We start from the raw sequence: 17,716 nt of genomic DNA on the forward strand, positions 1-17,716 counted from the left end.
CAGCAGTTAAGAACACTGATCACACAGAGGACATGCATTCAGTTTCCAGCACCCACATCAGGTGGCTCAAAACAACTTGTCCCTTCTTCAGGGGAGCCAGCACCGTTTCCTGGCCTCTAAAGGCACTGCACTAATGTGTATAAACACTCAGACATGCACATATACACATAATTAAAAATAAAAATCTTTTTAAAGTTAAATAAATGTGTTGTGAGTCTATGAAATTCTATATTGAGAATTTGTGTCTAAAAATGTTTGCAAGATCAAGAGTTAAAACAATTGTGTTTGAGTTGAAAATTTATCAAAATACATCTTTGTTAGGAATGTATGTTAGTCTCTGTACCTGATTCTTGCAGTAGATGTAGGTAGACTGTTTACCTTCTAAGAATTTGGTTGTACAAATATAGTTGCAGTGAGATTTATAAATGTTTTGTTAATTTTGTATCTAAACTATTTTTGCCAGCTTTTTGGAAGCACTTAATATTTGCATATAGTCTTATCTTTTCAAACAAGATCTTTTTCTTTTTTAACTATTTGAGTTTTAGTCAAAAACTATGTAGGCTTATAGAGTTGAAAACTAAGAGCCTCTGAACTCATTTAATAAATAAATCACTCAACTCATTTTCCCAAAGTAAGTGTTACATATGTACTGCTGATCATAAACAGATGATTTTTAGATGAAACACAATCAAGTACATTTAATAATATATTTATGTTAGCATATATTAAAATATAATTAACACACTATTCTCAAGGTTGCTGAAACTACTTATGAAAATAAAGGTGATGTTTAGATTTAAAAAATCATTTTAAAGAGACTATTTGATAACATTATAAGGGGTCCATGAAAGAGTGAATTTTGGGACTTACTAATCTAAATAACTTTATTATTGAGTAGATGAGAAAATCGTTCTAAATTTAGTATATAAGTCTTATGTCTCCTTTGTACATTCCAGTTTTTATTCTGCCTGGTTCTTATTGTTGAAAATTTGAAGAAACTAATGTTCTAGCATGAGAGTACACTTCAGATTTGTGTTGTTCATTATATATCACACATTTAGTTAAATTAATAAAATGTTAGTGAGTTAACTAGTGCTCAGTTGCTGTCTGTGGCTAGGAATTCCCCTATTAGCGCATAGAACATTTACCATAGGGGTTCCACTAAATGCTGCTCTAACCATTGCTTAGGATCATGATTCATACTGGTTTTAAGTTTTCCTCCATTGTGGGTATGGTACTTACTAATTTACTCATCATAGTGAAGTTATTATAACTCAAGGTTAATTTGAAGGTCCTAGTAACTGTACAATTAAAGTAATTCATCATGGGAAATAAAGCTGGGATAGGAATCTCAGATCTCTACTAGATCACTTTACTTTTACTCTTCTTTCACTATTTTTAAACAAATGAATATTACCTTGAATCTGTAGGTGGAGAAAAAATACAAATATAGAGAAAAAGAAGGCACTTGTGTAGAGAATTCAACCTATAGATTGTGTTTTGTTGATACTTTAAACCTCTTATTTTTTTTTTTTTTAACACTTTCAGTGAATGGACCTGACTGGACTTTCTGAGCTCGTTAATAAACATGAGCGGTACCAAGCCTGATATTTTGTGGGCACCACACCAGGTTGATAGATTTGTTGTATGTGACTCAGAACTGAGCCTTTATCATGTGGAATCAGCCGTGAATTCAGAACTCAAAGCTGGATCATTACGCTTATCTGAAGACTCTGCAGCTACATTACTGTCAATAAATTCGGATACACCCTATATGAAATGTGTTGCGTGGTATCTCAATTATGATCCTGAATGTCTTCTAGCAGTTGGACAAGCAAATGGCCGAGTTGTACTTACAAGTCTTGGTCAAGATCATAACTCTAAGTTTAAAGACTTGATAGGAAAAGAATTTGTTCCAAAACATGCTCGACAATGCAATACCCTTGCATGGAATCCACTGGATAGTAATTGGCTTGCTGCTGGTCTAGACAAACACAGAGCTGACTTTTCAGTTCTAATATGGGATATCTGTAGCAAGTATACTCCTGATATTGTTCCCATGGAAAAAGTGAGACTTTCAGCAGGTGAAGCTGAAACAACATTAGTAACGAAACCACTGTATGAGTTAGGGCAAAATGATGCTTGTCTATCTCTTTGTTGGCTTCCACGAGACCAGAAACTTCTTCTTGCTGGCATGCATCGCAACCTAGCCATATTTGATCTTCGGAACACAAGCCAGAAGATGTTTGTAAATACAAAAGCTGTTCAAGGAGTGACAGTAGACCCATACTTCCATGATCGTGTTGCTTCCTTCTATGAAGGTCAGGTTGCAATATGGGATCTTAGAAAGTTTGAGAAGCCAGTTTTGACTTTGACTGAACAACCAAAGCCCTTGACAAAAGTAGCATGGTGTCCAACTAGGACGGGCCTGCTTGCTACTTTAACAAGGGATAGTAATATTATTAGGCTGTATGATATGCAGCATACACCCACTCCCATTGGGGATGAAACTGAACCCACAATAATTGAAAGAAGTGTGCAGCCTTGTGATAATTACATTGCTTCCTTTGCATGGCATCCAACGAGTCAAAATCGCATGATAGTTGTGACTCCCAACCGAACAATGTCTGACTTCACTGTATTTGAAAGAATATCCCTTGCCTGGAGCCCAATTACGTCTTTAATGTGGGCTTGTGGTCGTCATTTGTATGAATGTGCAGAAGAAGAAAGTGATAATTCATTAGAAAAAGATATAGCAACAAAAATGCGCCTTCGGGCTTTATCAAGGTATGGACTTGATACAGAACAGGTATGGAGAAACCACATTTTAGCTGGAAATGAAGACCCACAGCTCAAGTCACTCTGGTATACTCTGCACTATATCCTTTGTCATGTTAACTTTTTGAGGCAAATTGGGTAAACATGCTAAATGTTTTATAATCATACAAATTATATATAATCTAAATTTCTGAGGTAAAATTGTTTAAAACTGTTGAAAGTTTTAGTTTGTAGAATACGGGCAAGAAAGGTGGTCAGTAAATAAAACTATCTTATTTGTGTAGATTCTTATTATGAATTGGTTCCTAATTAAAATAGTTTTAACTCTGAAATATTTTATTATGTATAATCACCAGTATTTCCTATGCATTTAAATACTTATGAAGCAGTATACAGAAGATATGGATCAAAAATCTCCAGGCAACAAAGGATCACTGGTTTATGCGGGAATTAAATCAATAGTAAAATCATCTTTGGGTAAGAAAATTTCTGTTTTATATTTCAAATACTTTTATAACTTCTGTACTACTCTTACTTGATCCCTATTTGATTAAAGGTAAGATTATTTCAGGACTGTGTACACAATTATCTGTTATCCCTCTTGGCTTTCTGATTGTATATTTTAGTGAATTGTTAGGTACATTGAGTGTATTTATATGTGGACTGTTTTATGGAAGGAACTTTGATTCTTTGATGTACATAGACCTTTCATAAACCTATTTATGATTCTGTGCTATTTATTTGAAGACCCACTTTAAGAGAAGTACCATACAAATTCATTTATAAGATGCTGATTGTTACTCTTTTATCTCAGCATCTTGTTTTTTAAAGACTAAAAAGATTACTAATTGAAGAAGATTCCTATTATTTTGCTTCCCAAATACTTTCATAAGGACTATGTTATAACATAAAATTTGGCCTAACTTGGAGAATACCTGGAAATCCTTGATGAGTAAGTGAAGGAATCAGTTGGTTGATAAATTAGTCTAAGTTTTAAATTGCTAAACTAAGAATAAAATAACCTCCAAGAAAATAAAAAACAAAAACTAAAACAAACAAAACAAAACACCTTTAAGACTAGCTGCTTTAAGTAGTTGTTCTTACTCTTTGTATTGGAATTGTGATAATGTTATGTTGTCTCTTAGAATTCAGCCCCTACATTTGATTAGCCTATTTGTACCCCCATCCAGTTTTAAAAAAATAATTCACATTATTTAGTTAAAGCCATGTCAGAAAGTAGATTTTCTTTATAGGACTTGCTTTGTTATGTTACAAATAACACAGAATGCATAACATGTTTTTTTAGAGTAGGCTTAACATTTCAGTTAAAGCTCCTGCTTCTGTTATAGTAGACTTTCTTTTTGAAGACTTAGAAATTATTTTGATGCACAGTGCTGAAGGATAAATGGATAGCTTCAGATTTATTTCATTTTGGCGTTTTCCCATTAAAAGTATACCAGCAAAAGTAACCTTTATCATAAGAAATAAAGTGAGCAAGTTTAATGAGAAACTGCCTTATTTATTAACAAAAGTTAAAAGACAGGCAGGAATATATCATGATTTGTGAGTTTAAGTACTCACAGGAATTAAGTACTAAGTTGATAAAATTCATAGTATTGAGCAATGAAATAAGAGTCCAGAGTATAGGAGGACTATAACAAGAGAGCAGTATATTAAAAATACTGATGCTTTATGGGATGGATAAAATTGTTCAGAGTAAGAGCAGAAAGGGGAGAATGGTGGTGGGATGGAAGAAACATGGGAACCGTGTATTCATGTAGACAAGGGAAGAAGTCACTTCACATGTTAGGTCCAATGAAGTAAACCAACTAAATAGTACGAAGTGAAATCATCGATTATAAATAATTGAACACATAAGTTGAACAAGGGAGGATACAATGGTAACTAGCAGCAGGAGCTAACCTGGAATGGAGGGAGGACTGTTGTTGCTTTGGTTTCGGTTTCGTGTAAGACTAAGCATGTTTAAATGCTGATTGGAAAAGCCATGTTCACAGCATTGTAGATAGTAACTCTGTTCTTTATTGTGTGTATGTGTGAGAAAGGGCATGTACATGCTATTGTGCACATGTGGAGGCCAGAAGACAACTTTGGGGAGTCTGTTCTAGCCATCTGCTTTGCTGGGGGAGGGTCTCTGACTGCTCATGAACTTTATACTCAAGTCCCCCAGGCTGTGATGAGTTTCCTCTTTCCACCTCACATCTCCCATGCTGGATTACAGCCTTTCATCTGGGGGATGAAAGCCTTTTATGTGAATTCTGGGGGATGGGACTCAGGGTTGTCAGGCTTGTATATAGGTCTTAACTGCTTAAGGCCATTTCTCCCACCTCAATTCCTGTCTTTTTTAATATGGCAGAAGGTTGTATATAAGAAGGCTGATCAGCTTTTCATTCAACAGAATGAAATTTTGTTTATACTTAAAAAAAGTGTAACTGATCTAGAAGCTTGTTCAAATTGACTTAAAGGAGTAAAATAGCTAAGATTATGTGTTTTTGTTTTCTTAAAACCAAAGTATTCTAATAAAGTATTATTTTATCACATACATTAATAAAATATTGATTCTATTAATATGGACAATACCAGATTCAGTGAATATAGTTTTTCATTTTTGTATTATATATCATGCACAGGTTTCTACTTTATAGATATGTTAACGTTTTATGGTTATTAAAATTGTAGTGTAATGATACATTTGAAATTCATGATATTACATGCTTTTGATAACCCTAATTACCCATAATATAGTTGCCAAGCTAAGAAAGAGTCTCTGAGCTGCCAGAGTTCAGGTTATTATATTAAAATTGCTGTATTTAAAAATAAGTAACTTGGGGCTGGAGTTGGTAGACATGCCTGGCATGTAGGGAGCCCCAGGTATAATCCTCAGCACTGCATAAAACTGAGTGTGTCGTTGAATCCTATAGTCCTGACTCTTGGGAGAAGGCTCAGAAGTTTAAGCTTATTCTTGGTTACATAATGAGTTCAGGGCCAGCTTGGACCATATGAGAGCCTGTGACAGGCGGAGTGTGGGGTGGTAATTTTGGTTTGAGATTGTTGCTCAGCAATAGATTGGTACTTAGATACATGAAGTCTTGAATTCACACCCCATATCCAACCTCTCCACGCCCCACCCCACAAAGAAAAACTCTTAACTGTTGATACAGTTCAGTGATAGAGTACCAGCTTAGCATAGTCAAGCCAGCATTTAATCCACAGAACCATACAATAATAGTTTCAAATATAATTTTTCAATTTTAAACAACTTAGCTTACAACTTCTCCATAAAGTAAAAAGGTATAGTTTAAAATTAATACTAACATGGATAATATTTTAGACTTATCACAAACTAACACCAAGGTGATAATCACACAAGTTACCTAAAACTGAATTTTAAGTTTGTGGAGATGGAGAAGTTAGACCTATATATATAAAAATATAGTAGTATTTTTTTACTACTTGTAAGTGTTTAGACTAATTTTTACTTATATATGTAGATATACCTATATAAAGATTTACTTAAAGGTAACAACTAAGTTTTAAATATTTTCCTCTCAATTTTTTTGTTTGTTTTGAAGCAGGATCTATCTATGTAGTCCTGGATATCCTGGAATTTAGTATATAGACCAGGCTGGTCTGGAACTCCTATAGACATCCATTTGCCTTTGCCTCCCTAGTTCTGTGATTAAAGACATATATCACCACAACCAGTTATTTTTCTCTTTTTAGTGTTTGTTATTTTGATCCCTTGACAGATTAATGTAGCTAGTCATTTTTGGACCCTGTATTACTTTTCTATAACATAGAGTCTTATTGTTTTCCATCACAAAGCTAAAAATGAAGGTTGTGGCTAAACTTTTAGTATTTTCTTCTAGAGATCAGAATATTTGTTCTTCTAAATTCATGTGGTTGTTTCAGCAATCACAGAAACAGGTTGAAGATACATGTATGAGGTAAAAGAAAGTTCCTAGGAATGGGAAGGTGTTGGATTTAGGTGAGATTTGGCTTTAGATAGAAGGATACACAAATCCTTTATTAATGGGAGTGGTGGTGGGGGGAGGCGGTTGTCATATTTGGCTTTAGTGACCAGAGGCTGCGAGTCTGAGGGTTCCTAGTAGAACTAAGTTATGTCCTTCTTTCTGGTTGGGTGATGGCCACGCCTTATCCATGGCTTCTAAAGTTTGTTTACAGTCCTTTGCTAGGTTGCCTTCTCATAGACTTCCTTACCAACATGGTAGCTCTGCCTGCTTTAAGACCAGCTTCTACTGCTTCTCTTCTTGTTGACTCTCTTTAAGGGTTAGCCTGTTTAACATAGGGCCTAGACCACATAGCTGCCCATTGAGTCACTCACAGTCAAATGAATTAAGGACTTCATCTACATCTGTAAAATTTTTTTCATCTCTGCTATGCTGTTGTTAAGAATGAAATCACAAATTCCTCTTAAATTCTAGAGAAGGGCATTATTCAACGGTGTGATTCCCAGGCTGTGGAAACCACTTCATTCTGCCTACAATCAGCAGAGTGAATTCTAAAAGCTCATTTATGTGCTATTGATCTAGTTACTTATATAAGTATCATTGAGTTATATATTAAGTATATCATATGTAACTTATAAATTAAGTAAAAAAGTTACTTAATATTATGGACACTCATGTTTCCTACTCCATATTTTTTTTCCTGAAAAAAACTTATTTTTGACAATTTGATCATAAAACTTTCTAGAATATTTAGGAATTTGTTATAGTTGTTAGAATCCCTAAACTTCATGTTTGTATGTTTTTTTCTTTGCATTATTGTTCTTTATGAAATTTCCTTGCCATTATCACCACCTACTGTGATTTTAGTGTAAATAATGCTATAAAAATAGTTTTTTCATTACAAAAAGGTATTTTCTCTTTATTATTTCCTTGAATTCCTTTGATGACTGTAATCTCATTTTTCATGCATATATGGATAGTTATGCATGTCAGATAGAAGTGGTTCAGCTGTCCCTTGGTAAGGAATATGTGATACAGATACACAGAAGAAGAAAAAGAAAGATATCAAGTGCCTTAGATCGCCAAGGTAGAGGGCATTCCTTGCAAATAAAACAATTCAGGTGTCTATTTATTGGAGCTTGTGTTCTAGTGAGAGAATAGATGTGAAAGCTTATGTTAAAAGCTGTCTGCAGGACATAAAGAAAACAATTGAGTTAGATAAAAGAGGGATCTGTCTTAGGTTAGAGGGTTGAAGCAGAGACTGTATGGACCTGACCATACATTCTTACAGCAATTGTTTTTTAGTAACTCAATTACGGTGAGTCATTTGGTATACTGCTTATTTATGCTATCATAAAATTATGATAAGATAAGATTATGGCTGAGAAGTTGAATATTCTAAATGTTGAAATGTTTACTTGTAAAGAATTGTTTCCTTATATGTTTTAAAATAATAATATAAAAATGTTTTCTGTTTTTAGGAATGGTGGAAAGCAGCAGACATAATTGGAGTTGCTTGGAAAAACAAACTGATATTCAGAACTTAAATGAAGAGAGGATTTTAGCATTACAGCTTTGTGGGTGGATAAAAAAAGGAACAGATATAGATGTGGGGCCATTTTTGAACTCTCTTGTGCAAGAAGGAGAATGGGAAAGAGCAGCTGCTGTGGCTTTGTTCAACTTGGATATTCGGCGAGCAATCCAAATCCTGAATGAAGGGGCATCTTCAGAAAAAGGTATTAGGTTATGTTCTGAGAATTGACAGTTCAGAGAGTCCTAAAGAAAGGATTTTATTATCACTTATCTAATCAATATCGTTTTTATTGATAGGGAGAGAATATAGTGCCAAGCAGGAAATATTAGCCAATTCCATTAATATATGCTTTGGGATAGGACAAAAACCTAGTATCTTAAATGATATTTTAATAATAATAATATAAGAAGTTTTCTAGCATATATTTCCTTGTTTTCATTTTTAAAGAGAGATCATATGCATAAGAAATTACATTGGAACTGCTTTAGTTTTAAGCACTCTTAAAACAACTGAATATATTTTAGTGTATACTTTGTCTTTTGGTAGTAAACTAAATGATAATTTTTGTTTAGGGCAAAATAGATTCTTATGAAAAGCATGTTTTGATCAGGGAAATGTTTCTACTTGAGTTTAATATGTTCTGTGCAGCATAGAAGGAAAGAGAAAGAAAGGATGGAAGGAAGGAAAAGTGATAAAGTTTCTTTCTTTGAGAATTTTTCAGAGGCTCCTTAGGAAAACAAATCATTAAAAAAAGACATTATCATTATTATTATTATTATTATTATTATTATTATTATTATTATTATTTATTATCAGGTATAGTTCACTTGAAAATTCCTAAGGTACATATAGCCATTTAATACACATAGACAATCATTTCTGAATATTTAGAATACTGAATTCTTACTTGCTTTGGTTCACTTTTAACTCATTGTAGTTCAGTTATACCATAAAAAACAAACAAACAAACAAAAACATGAAATTGACTAATATATTTAGTTTCATTCTGAAAGTTAAAAAAAGTTAATGCTTTGCCCTGAGCCTCTTTACTTTTGCTTCAGGGAATGCTCCAGCCATTAGAAAAAAAGAACATATAGGAGACCCAGGGGTCAAGGTGCAGCAGCTCCCCTTCTCCACAGAAAGGACTCTGCTTCTAATTTAATTTTGCTACAACCTGAAAGCATATTATGTACCGGGAAAATTTTGTATCTGCATGGTTTTATTTTAAAAGATTTAAAACTTAATAGATTATGCAGAAGAAGTAAGCACCAAGTATCTTGGAAAACATTTTTGTAAAAGTGAATAATGAGGCTGATGAGAATAGAAAGTGGAGGTATTATTTTAGTTGGAAAAGAAAGAATGGTTAGAATGAAGAACTATAAGAAAGCTGTAAGAAAGGTAGAAAAGGTTTCAGAGAAAAGACAAAATATTTGAGAGAGTATAGCTTTCACTTTTGGAGTGAAACTTAGAAGCCATGTAGAACTAAAGAACAGGTTGGCAGCTTCCTCAGAGCGCTGTGTACCACAGAGCAACTGTTTATGATGGTAATCAATGCTTTGTGTAAATGTGTCTAAGTGCAGTTTTTTATAATCCCGACAGCTCTTTTTGGCTTAGAAAAGTTTCTAAGTATATTATAATAAAAATACCAAAATACTGTTTTTTTTTCTCCGTTTGACACTGTATATAAGGCTATGTATTATAGAATTAGAAATAGGAAAATAAAACTTTGAAAATTATGATTACGTGGTAAAGTAGCTTTACTCTGGAATGGCATAGATGACCTTAATGGTAAGGGTGGCACTGATTTTGGAGAGATAGTCTCACTTGTCTTCATTTAGATACCAAATAATTGTATAACATATGAGAAACTGCTGGATGAAGAAGTTGAAAGTTAAATGTACTTGCTGTGGAAGTAGCTCAGTGGTATAGCATGCTAGTGGAATTCTGAGTTCATTCTCCAGTACTGCAGAAAAAAGTACTTAAACTGCACAGGACTTACAAGTGTGTATATGAGTTGTTTTTTAAGAATGAGTTTTGTTTTTGTTTTTGTTTTTTTTTTTTTTTTTGTACTATACCAAATTTAACAGTCTTAATTTTTTCTTATTCAAATGGGTTTCTTTTTCATGGGATAAAAATTCACCCTGTGGTTCACCGTGTTGAGGATTTAAGAACTGTGGGGAAAGGGGTTATTAAGCTTCTGATAACTTTGACTGGCTGTATATTTTTAACCTACAGGAGATCTGAATCTCAATGTGGTAGCAATGGCTTTATCAGGCTATACGGATGAGAAGAACTCCCTTTGGAGAGAGATGTGCAGCACGCTCCGCCTGCAGCTCAACAATCCTTATCTGTGTGTCATGTTTGCCTTTCTGACGAGTGAGGCAGGAGCTTATGATGGGGTTTTGGTGAGTAATTTTGTTTCCCTAGATGCTCTATAATACAGAACCAAGGCTTATTTTATCTTTTACTGAAGAACTGAGCTGTAGAAATGTATAACTGTAAACACACGCATGCATTTGCTGTTTAAATATTGTGCGTATGCACATGCATGTGAGCATGCCTGTGTTGACAACTGATGATCACTCAGTTTTGGCTAAAGTGTCCATACATCATGAGTAAACACTGGTCATTTTTAGACAAGACCTAGTTGGAAAATAAATTATATTATCACACTAATTATAATAAACTACATTGTATTTAGTCTTTCAGTCATTTATTTTCTTTCTTGATTTAGTCAAATCACATCATATCTTCCTTACCACAAACTGAAGAAAGAGGGAACCGAGGTTTCCTTATCCATTTCAGTTGTTGAGTTACAATATTAACATTAAAACCACTTTGCTTTGTACTGTTTGTCTTTTTTCCAGCAATGAAAAGAACTTTCTTTATTAAGATTTAGTTCTCTGTTTGTTGTTAGAACATTTCTTATAAAATATGTATTGTTTCAGTAATTGTCATTCTATAAGATTTAGAAAACATGTTTTATTGAGGTATAATACTGAAAATTCGAAAGAATATTACTATCCATTTTGACAATGTCCAGTTAATTTTGTCCATTGCTTTTAATAAATTTCTAGTGAATCTTTCTGACCTCTTCAGATTGATATCTAGGAATGTTTATTTTTAACTGTTATTACTACTTTTGTTAAACAAAAGATTTTAAGTGTTGTGCTTGCTCTGCAAGTGCTAGAGAATAACAGAAATGAGAAAAAGAAGTGAACATATTGCTCACTGTTTGAAAATTACGTTTCTGTATTTTAATTAGTGACCTATAATAAGATCCCTTCTTTTCTTATACCCATAGGGAGAGCTGACAAAGAAGTTCATATATCCAAACCATTTCAAGAATGTATTTAATTTAATGTCTATGTAATTTTATTTTATATTTTTATATTGTTACCATAAGTATTGAATTTAGAAGCCAGAAAAAACTTCCAGTCTTTGCTCTGCCATAGTTTAACTTTAGCCATTCAGTTAACACTTAGGGATTGAGCTTTTTTTCAGATATAAAATGGATCCAATTTTGTTATAAACCCTTTTTTTTTTTTTTAACTGAGTCTAGGAGATTATTACCTTCCAAAGATAAACTCATATTTTGTAATTGAAGAAAAGTCAATAAAAGGGTATCAACTGAAAAAATGTTAGGTTTTAAAAATGAATATTCCTTTAAAGAATGATTTTGAGATAGATAGTGGATCTTTTAGCTACTTATAAATTATTTTTTCCTTATTGCAACTAATTTTGCAATAAGGAAAAAAATAAGACCTTTCTAAATTTATAGTAACATTTTCAAAGTAATTTTTAAAAATAACATTGATGAATAAAATGTTGCCTCTGAAGATTCTGCTGCAAACCACCTATATAGCAGTATTGGACAGAAGTGCCTATTTACAAGTTTTAGTCTTTGTATATAGAGTTACAGGGAGGTTTGTACCACATGTGTGCAGTGTCTGAGAAGGCCAGCCAGATGCGAACATCCGATCCAGTCTGGACCTGGAGTTACAGGTGTTCATGAGCTGCCATGTGGGGACTGGGTAAGCAAACCTAGATCCTCTAGAAGAGTAGCCAGTGCTCTTAACCACTGGGCCATCTTCTCAGCCCCAAGTTATTAGTATTCTTAATGAAAATCTGTTTTGTTATGCCCAGTTTACAGCTTTCCTAGATTTGGTGATTAATTTTATGTAGCTGACTCTCCAAAATTAATTGCTTTAAAAGAAAGATTAAATGGCATCTAGTTAGCTTATATTGGTGTTAGAGAAAAATAAACTTGATTTTTTTTCTTTTTTTACAGCTAGATAACTGAATTAGATAGGTCTGTATTTGAAAGATAAATTTTTACTGTCAAGGACAATGACTTTCATACTCTGTTTCCTAATAGTAACATCAGAAAAGGCTTCTTGGGCAGTAGGTGACTCTTCTAGCATCTGAACGATATCTTTGCAATGTATTTGAAAATAAAGTTAAATACTACGTGCATATGTCTCTGTAAAAACTGAAAATTTGTGGTATGTACAATTCAATTGTTTTGTTTCCCCAGTATGAAAACAAAGTTGCAGTACGTGACAGAGTGGCATTTGCTTGTAAATTCCTTGGTGATGCTCAGGTGAGAATGATTCAATTCCATATTTGAGGTGATTAATGTTTACTATGAATTATCTTAAGAAACTAATCTTTACATATAATTATGTGCCTGTAAGATATTTATATAAAATCAAAAAGGCAGTTATTTCATTGAAATTATAAATATACATGTGGTAACTAAATTTGTTTTAGAATGCTGAGTTGATGTTTTGGTTTATTTTTGCATTTAGAAGAGAGTTTAGCAGATACAAATTTTAAGCTCAGGTTTTAGTAATGCCATACACCAGTCTTTGATTTTCAGTGTGTAAACACTTACCTTCTGCCTCTGAGTTAGTCAGGATGGCATACAGATAACCGGTAGTGCTGTGATAATGACATGATGTTGGGGATATGGGGAGACATATTGGCTGGAGTTTGGAATAGGATGAAATTAGACCATGCAAAGGAATAGTTTATATGAGTTTGAACCTAGAACTCCAACTTTCTGGTACTGTCATATACTACCATGATAGACAAGAACTTGCTGAAAAGAGGACACTTCTCTTAGAGTTAGCCATCTATAAACATAGGAAATGTCGTGTATTTTTCAAAATGAATGTGGGAGCTAGGGAGACAGCAGTTGTTAAAGTGCTCACTGCAGAAGTTCAGAGACCTGATTTGAACCCCCTAGAACCTGTGGAAATACCAGAGTGCAATTCTTGTAGTCCCAGGGCTGGTGGCAGAGACAGGAGGCTCCCTGAAGCTTACTGATCTGCCACACAATCAAATCGAGTTCCAGCTTCAGTGGAGGTTCTGTGTTGAAATACAACGTGGAAAGCTATTGAGGAAAGCATTTGGTGTCAACTTCTGTTCTCCACACATGCCTTTGCACATATGCTGCACAAAAACAAAGTGATTTTGGATACTGTATTAGAACTTGAAACTGATGTCCACTTCTTAGTATGTATCTTGATTTTGGCCGGGGTTTCTTCCTTAAAATACTTTCCATCAAGAATAAAATTGTTTTAAATACAGTAATTCTCAAAAAAAAAAAATATATATATATAGTAATCTCAGTTATAAAATGCACAATGAAACATTACATCAGAAAAATCACTTTGAATTTTTCAGTTAAATAAATACATCGAAAAGCTGACCAATGAAATGAAAGAGGCTGGAAATTTGGAAGGAATCTTGCTTACAGGCCTCACTAAAGATGGAGTGGACTTGATGGAGAGCTATGTGGACAGAACTGGAGATGTCCAGACGGCAAGCTACTGCATGTTACAGGTTAGTGCAGTGTGAAAGCAAGGAAGCCGAGCCACAGTCTGCATGCTAAGTGTCTCCTTAGCTCAAGTTCCTATGCTCTCTTCCTTACTGGGGAGTTTTAGTTTGTGGTTTGAGCTCGTTGATCTGCTGAGGAAGTGTGTTTTATCTTACTATCCCTAATTGCCTCATCAGCTTATCTGGGTTTTGTTTTTTTTTGTTTTTTTTTTTTTTTTTAGTCTGAGAAATACCTGTCTTGACTGTATTTGAGTTCATGTAAAGCTCAGATGAAACCAGAGAAAGTTTCTTCATTGCCTCAGATCACAGAGTTTAACCCACCTTCCATAAAGGACTCCCTCTCCTGATCACAGTGTGGTTTTGGTTTCATTTGACTAGCCGAAGGGAAATTATACTTTGGTTTTTTAACCTTCAGTGTCCCTTTTATTACCAACAGGGTAATTTGAATAAGTAGTTCATTGACATTTTTTTCACTGCTTTAACTGTCCAGAGGTTAAACCAGATTCCAGGAAAAGCTTACTTTCTACTTTACTTTTGTGTGTGAAACATGAACTCATTGTGTCGTGCTACGTCCAGTAGGCCTCCAGCCTTTCATGTCCTGAGCACCTCTCTCCTTGATGACGTCTTCCTTTTGTATGAAAGCCTGCCTTACCTCATTAAACAAAGTGTGTTTACCCTGCTCCCCTTCTGTGTGCTTTCCTGTGTGCTTTCCCTAATGCTGGCTCAAAATGCACAGTGAGCTTATGTAAGGTATCAAGCCATCACCCATGTGAGAAAAGGTATTCCTCCATATAGTTTTCTTACTGGAATGAGATCTTAGTCTTTTAAATTAAGGAGTGATACATGTTACAAAGTACAGTTGGGTTGGTAACAGCACAAGTTGTAAAAAGTTAAAATACAGCCATGAAAAGACCTTTGAAAAAAACTAGTCTGATAATTGCTTTTTTTTTAGTTGGGATATTTCCTCTTTACAATTATGTGGCCAAGATTAACTCCACCATCATGGTGTTTTTGTTTCTCCTCTCTTTTGTTCCTGAGTTGAATCAGGTTGTGTTTCTTTCTTTCTGCCTTATTTTGTGCCTATTCTGTATTTCATCTTAACTCTTCTATTAGCTTTTAGTTGCATCCTTCTTGCCGTCTTTTTGTGAAAGCTGTTGCTTTGGGTCTCACTGTGAGACCCAAATAGTCCCATTCTCTCTTACACTGCAGGTCACACCTGACATGTCATAATATGCCTTCTCTTTCCTACCTCACATCCAGCACTGGGTTTTTCTTTTTTCTTTATTATTTATTTTAATATTAGTTACAGTTTATTAACTTTGTATCTCAATGTATCCTGCTCCCTTATTCCCTTCCAATCCCACCCTCCCTCATCTCCTCCCTGCCCCTTTCTAAATCCACTAATAGGGGAGGACCTCCTCCCATTTCATCTTACCCTGGTTTATCAGGTATCTTCAGGACTGGCTGGCTGCAAAGTCCTCCTCTGTGGCCTAGCAGGGCTGCTCCTCCCTCAGGGCGGGGGGCGGTTCTTAAACTTTGCATTTCACAAGTATTGTAACAGAGTATTTTCATTTATGCACCTTTTTTTTTCTCTCAGCAGTCCCATTTTTTATTTTATATACATCATAAGCTCCAACTTATATTACTTTTTTTTTTGCTTTAGACAGTAATTTGTCTTTTCTATAAAGTGTAAGAACGGAAAGGTTACACTTTTTATTTATTTATTTACTGTTTCTGGTGTGTGTCCTCCCTGTGGAACTGTGTTTAATCTGTTTCATCACCCTGTTTATTCTATAGCATTTCTTGAAGTACAGGTGATTGTCCCAGCTTTTACATTTTAACAGAAGCATTTAGTTTATCTTATTTTTTTTTCTTGTAGCACTTTAAAGTGCATTATACTGTTTCTGCCTCATTTGTTTCTAGTGAGAAATTAGCTATTTTCCTTGTTTCCCTCTAGGTGATGTTTCATGTTTCTATGAAATTCTCTTAAGAAGTCCCCCTTCTTGATTGATTTAAAAAAAAAAAATAGAGACACTGTTGTGTTGTTGTTCCCGATTCGTGAGATCCCAAAAGACCACCAGGAGTTGAGTCCGTTGCAAAACACATGAGGATCTTTTTATTACAAGCTATAGCTTGGACTCACACACCCTCATTGCTGAAATGGTGAGAGTGGAGAGCTTCTTGCTCAGGTTAGTTGGGTGATTTAAAAAGTCCAGTCCCTCCCAGAATGCCCAAAGCAAGGGGATTCCTGCCTGGCAAGTATCTATTGGTCAAAACACAAAAAGGGTGTTGCACTTTGAATTGATTGGCTCTAGGAAGGCCCCCAAACCATTAATGGTCTGGCTTTCCTTCCTAGTGGGATGGGCTGGTTTCCTAGTAACTGTATCTCTAGTGGGCAGGAAAAGAATGCATTAAGGGTAGTTCTTCCTGGCAGGTGGCTGAACTTGTCTCCACCCAGCTAGCCTTCATTCAAGTTTGTGCTTTAAACTTTAAAACAATACCCACTGATTTTTAATTCTTTGGTCTCTCGTGTTTAGTTACAGTTCTTTCCCATCCTTGTATTGATTACTGAGCTTCTTGGATCTGTCATTTAACATTTTTTTCACCAGGTTTTCAATGTTTTGGTATTTTTTTTTTTTCTGTGTAACTTTTTCTCTTCCACACTTGTTCTTTTCTTCTTCACCTTATTCTACATATGGTAAACAAGTTCTACTAGTCAGATTCTGGGCTTCTGTTCATTTTCCTTCTTTTTTTACTATTTACCTCCTCTTGTTCAATTAGACAAATTCTTTTTCTTTTTTTCTCATTTTGTTCTAAGACAGGGTTTCACTGTGTAGCTCTGGCTGGCCTGGGATTCACTTTGTAGGCCACACTGGGATCGGCCTACGTCTGCCTCTGAGTGCTGAGTGGTGTGGTATGCTTCCATGCCCAGCTTCAATTGGACAATTAATGTTGGTTTGTTATTCTTCTCTCTGTCACTTTAATGCCTTTGGCTATTACACTTGCCAGGGAATTTCTTTTTTTCTCCTACACTCAAAAGTACTTTTAAAATTAATTATTTAAATTAGCATACAAAGTAATGGGTTTCTCTGGTAATTATATAATTTAATTTATTCTTTGTTCTGATTCATCCCCCTTTGTCTCATCTCCACTGGCCTGTTCTTTCTGGTCTTGAGGAATTTTTTAATTTAATTTAATTTAATTTTTTTGGTTTTTTTTTTCAAGTTTACTCTTTTATTTTTTTTCCATTATTTTTTTATTTTTAATTATACTTTATTTACTTTGTATCCCCCCCTCTAGTTCCTTCCCTCCTCCCCTCCCAATCCTTTCCTTCCTCCCCCTCCTCCACACACTCCCCTCCCCAAATCCACTGGTAGGGGAGGGTTTCTTTTTCTTCCTTCTGATTTTGGGGTTTTTTTGAGACAGGATTTCTCTGTGTAGCCTTGGCTGTCTTGTGAACCAGATTGACATTGAACCCACAGCATTACATCTGCCTCCACCTCTCTGAGTGCTGAGATTACAGGTGTGCACCACCAAGCCCAGCTTTTGAGGCAATTCTTAATTTTAGTTA

At 34.7% G+C, this 17,716-nt stretch overlaps 1 protein-coding gene across 4 annotated transcripts in view; it reads left to right on the top strand.

Moving 5' to 3' along the window:
* The window catches only part of Mios (meiosis regulator for oocyte development), a 38,846-nt gene that overhangs the window by 12,180 nt on the left and 8,950 nt on the right, over positions 1 to 17,716 (top strand). For all 4 annotated transcript variants that reach the window (XM_055612777.1, XM_055612776.1, XM_055612779.1 and 1 more), the window contains 6 exons: positions 1,549 to 2,879; positions 3,157 to 3,255; positions 8,249 to 8,503; positions 10,537 to 10,706; positions 12,839 to 12,904; positions 13,993 to 14,151. In XM_055612777.1, coding sequence (XP_055468752.1) covers positions 1,589 to 2,879; positions 3,157 to 3,255; positions 8,249 to 8,503; positions 10,537 to 10,706; positions 12,839 to 12,904; positions 13,993 to 14,151 — 2,040 coding nt within the window. In that variant the 5' untranslated portion in view covers positions 1,549 to 1,588. The remainder of the gene's footprint in view (positions 1 to 1,548; positions 2,880 to 3,156; positions 3,256 to 8,248; positions 8,504 to 10,536; positions 10,707 to 12,838; positions 12,905 to 13,992; positions 14,152 to 17,716) is intronic.

This window comes from Psammomys obesus, unplaced genomic scaffold, assembly GCF_907164565.1.
Source record: "Psammomys obesus unplaced genomic scaffold, mPsaObe1.curated_primary_1811, whole genome shotgun sequence".
NCBI lineage: Eukaryota > Metazoa > Chordata > Mammalia > Rodentia > Muridae > Psammomys > Psammomys obesus.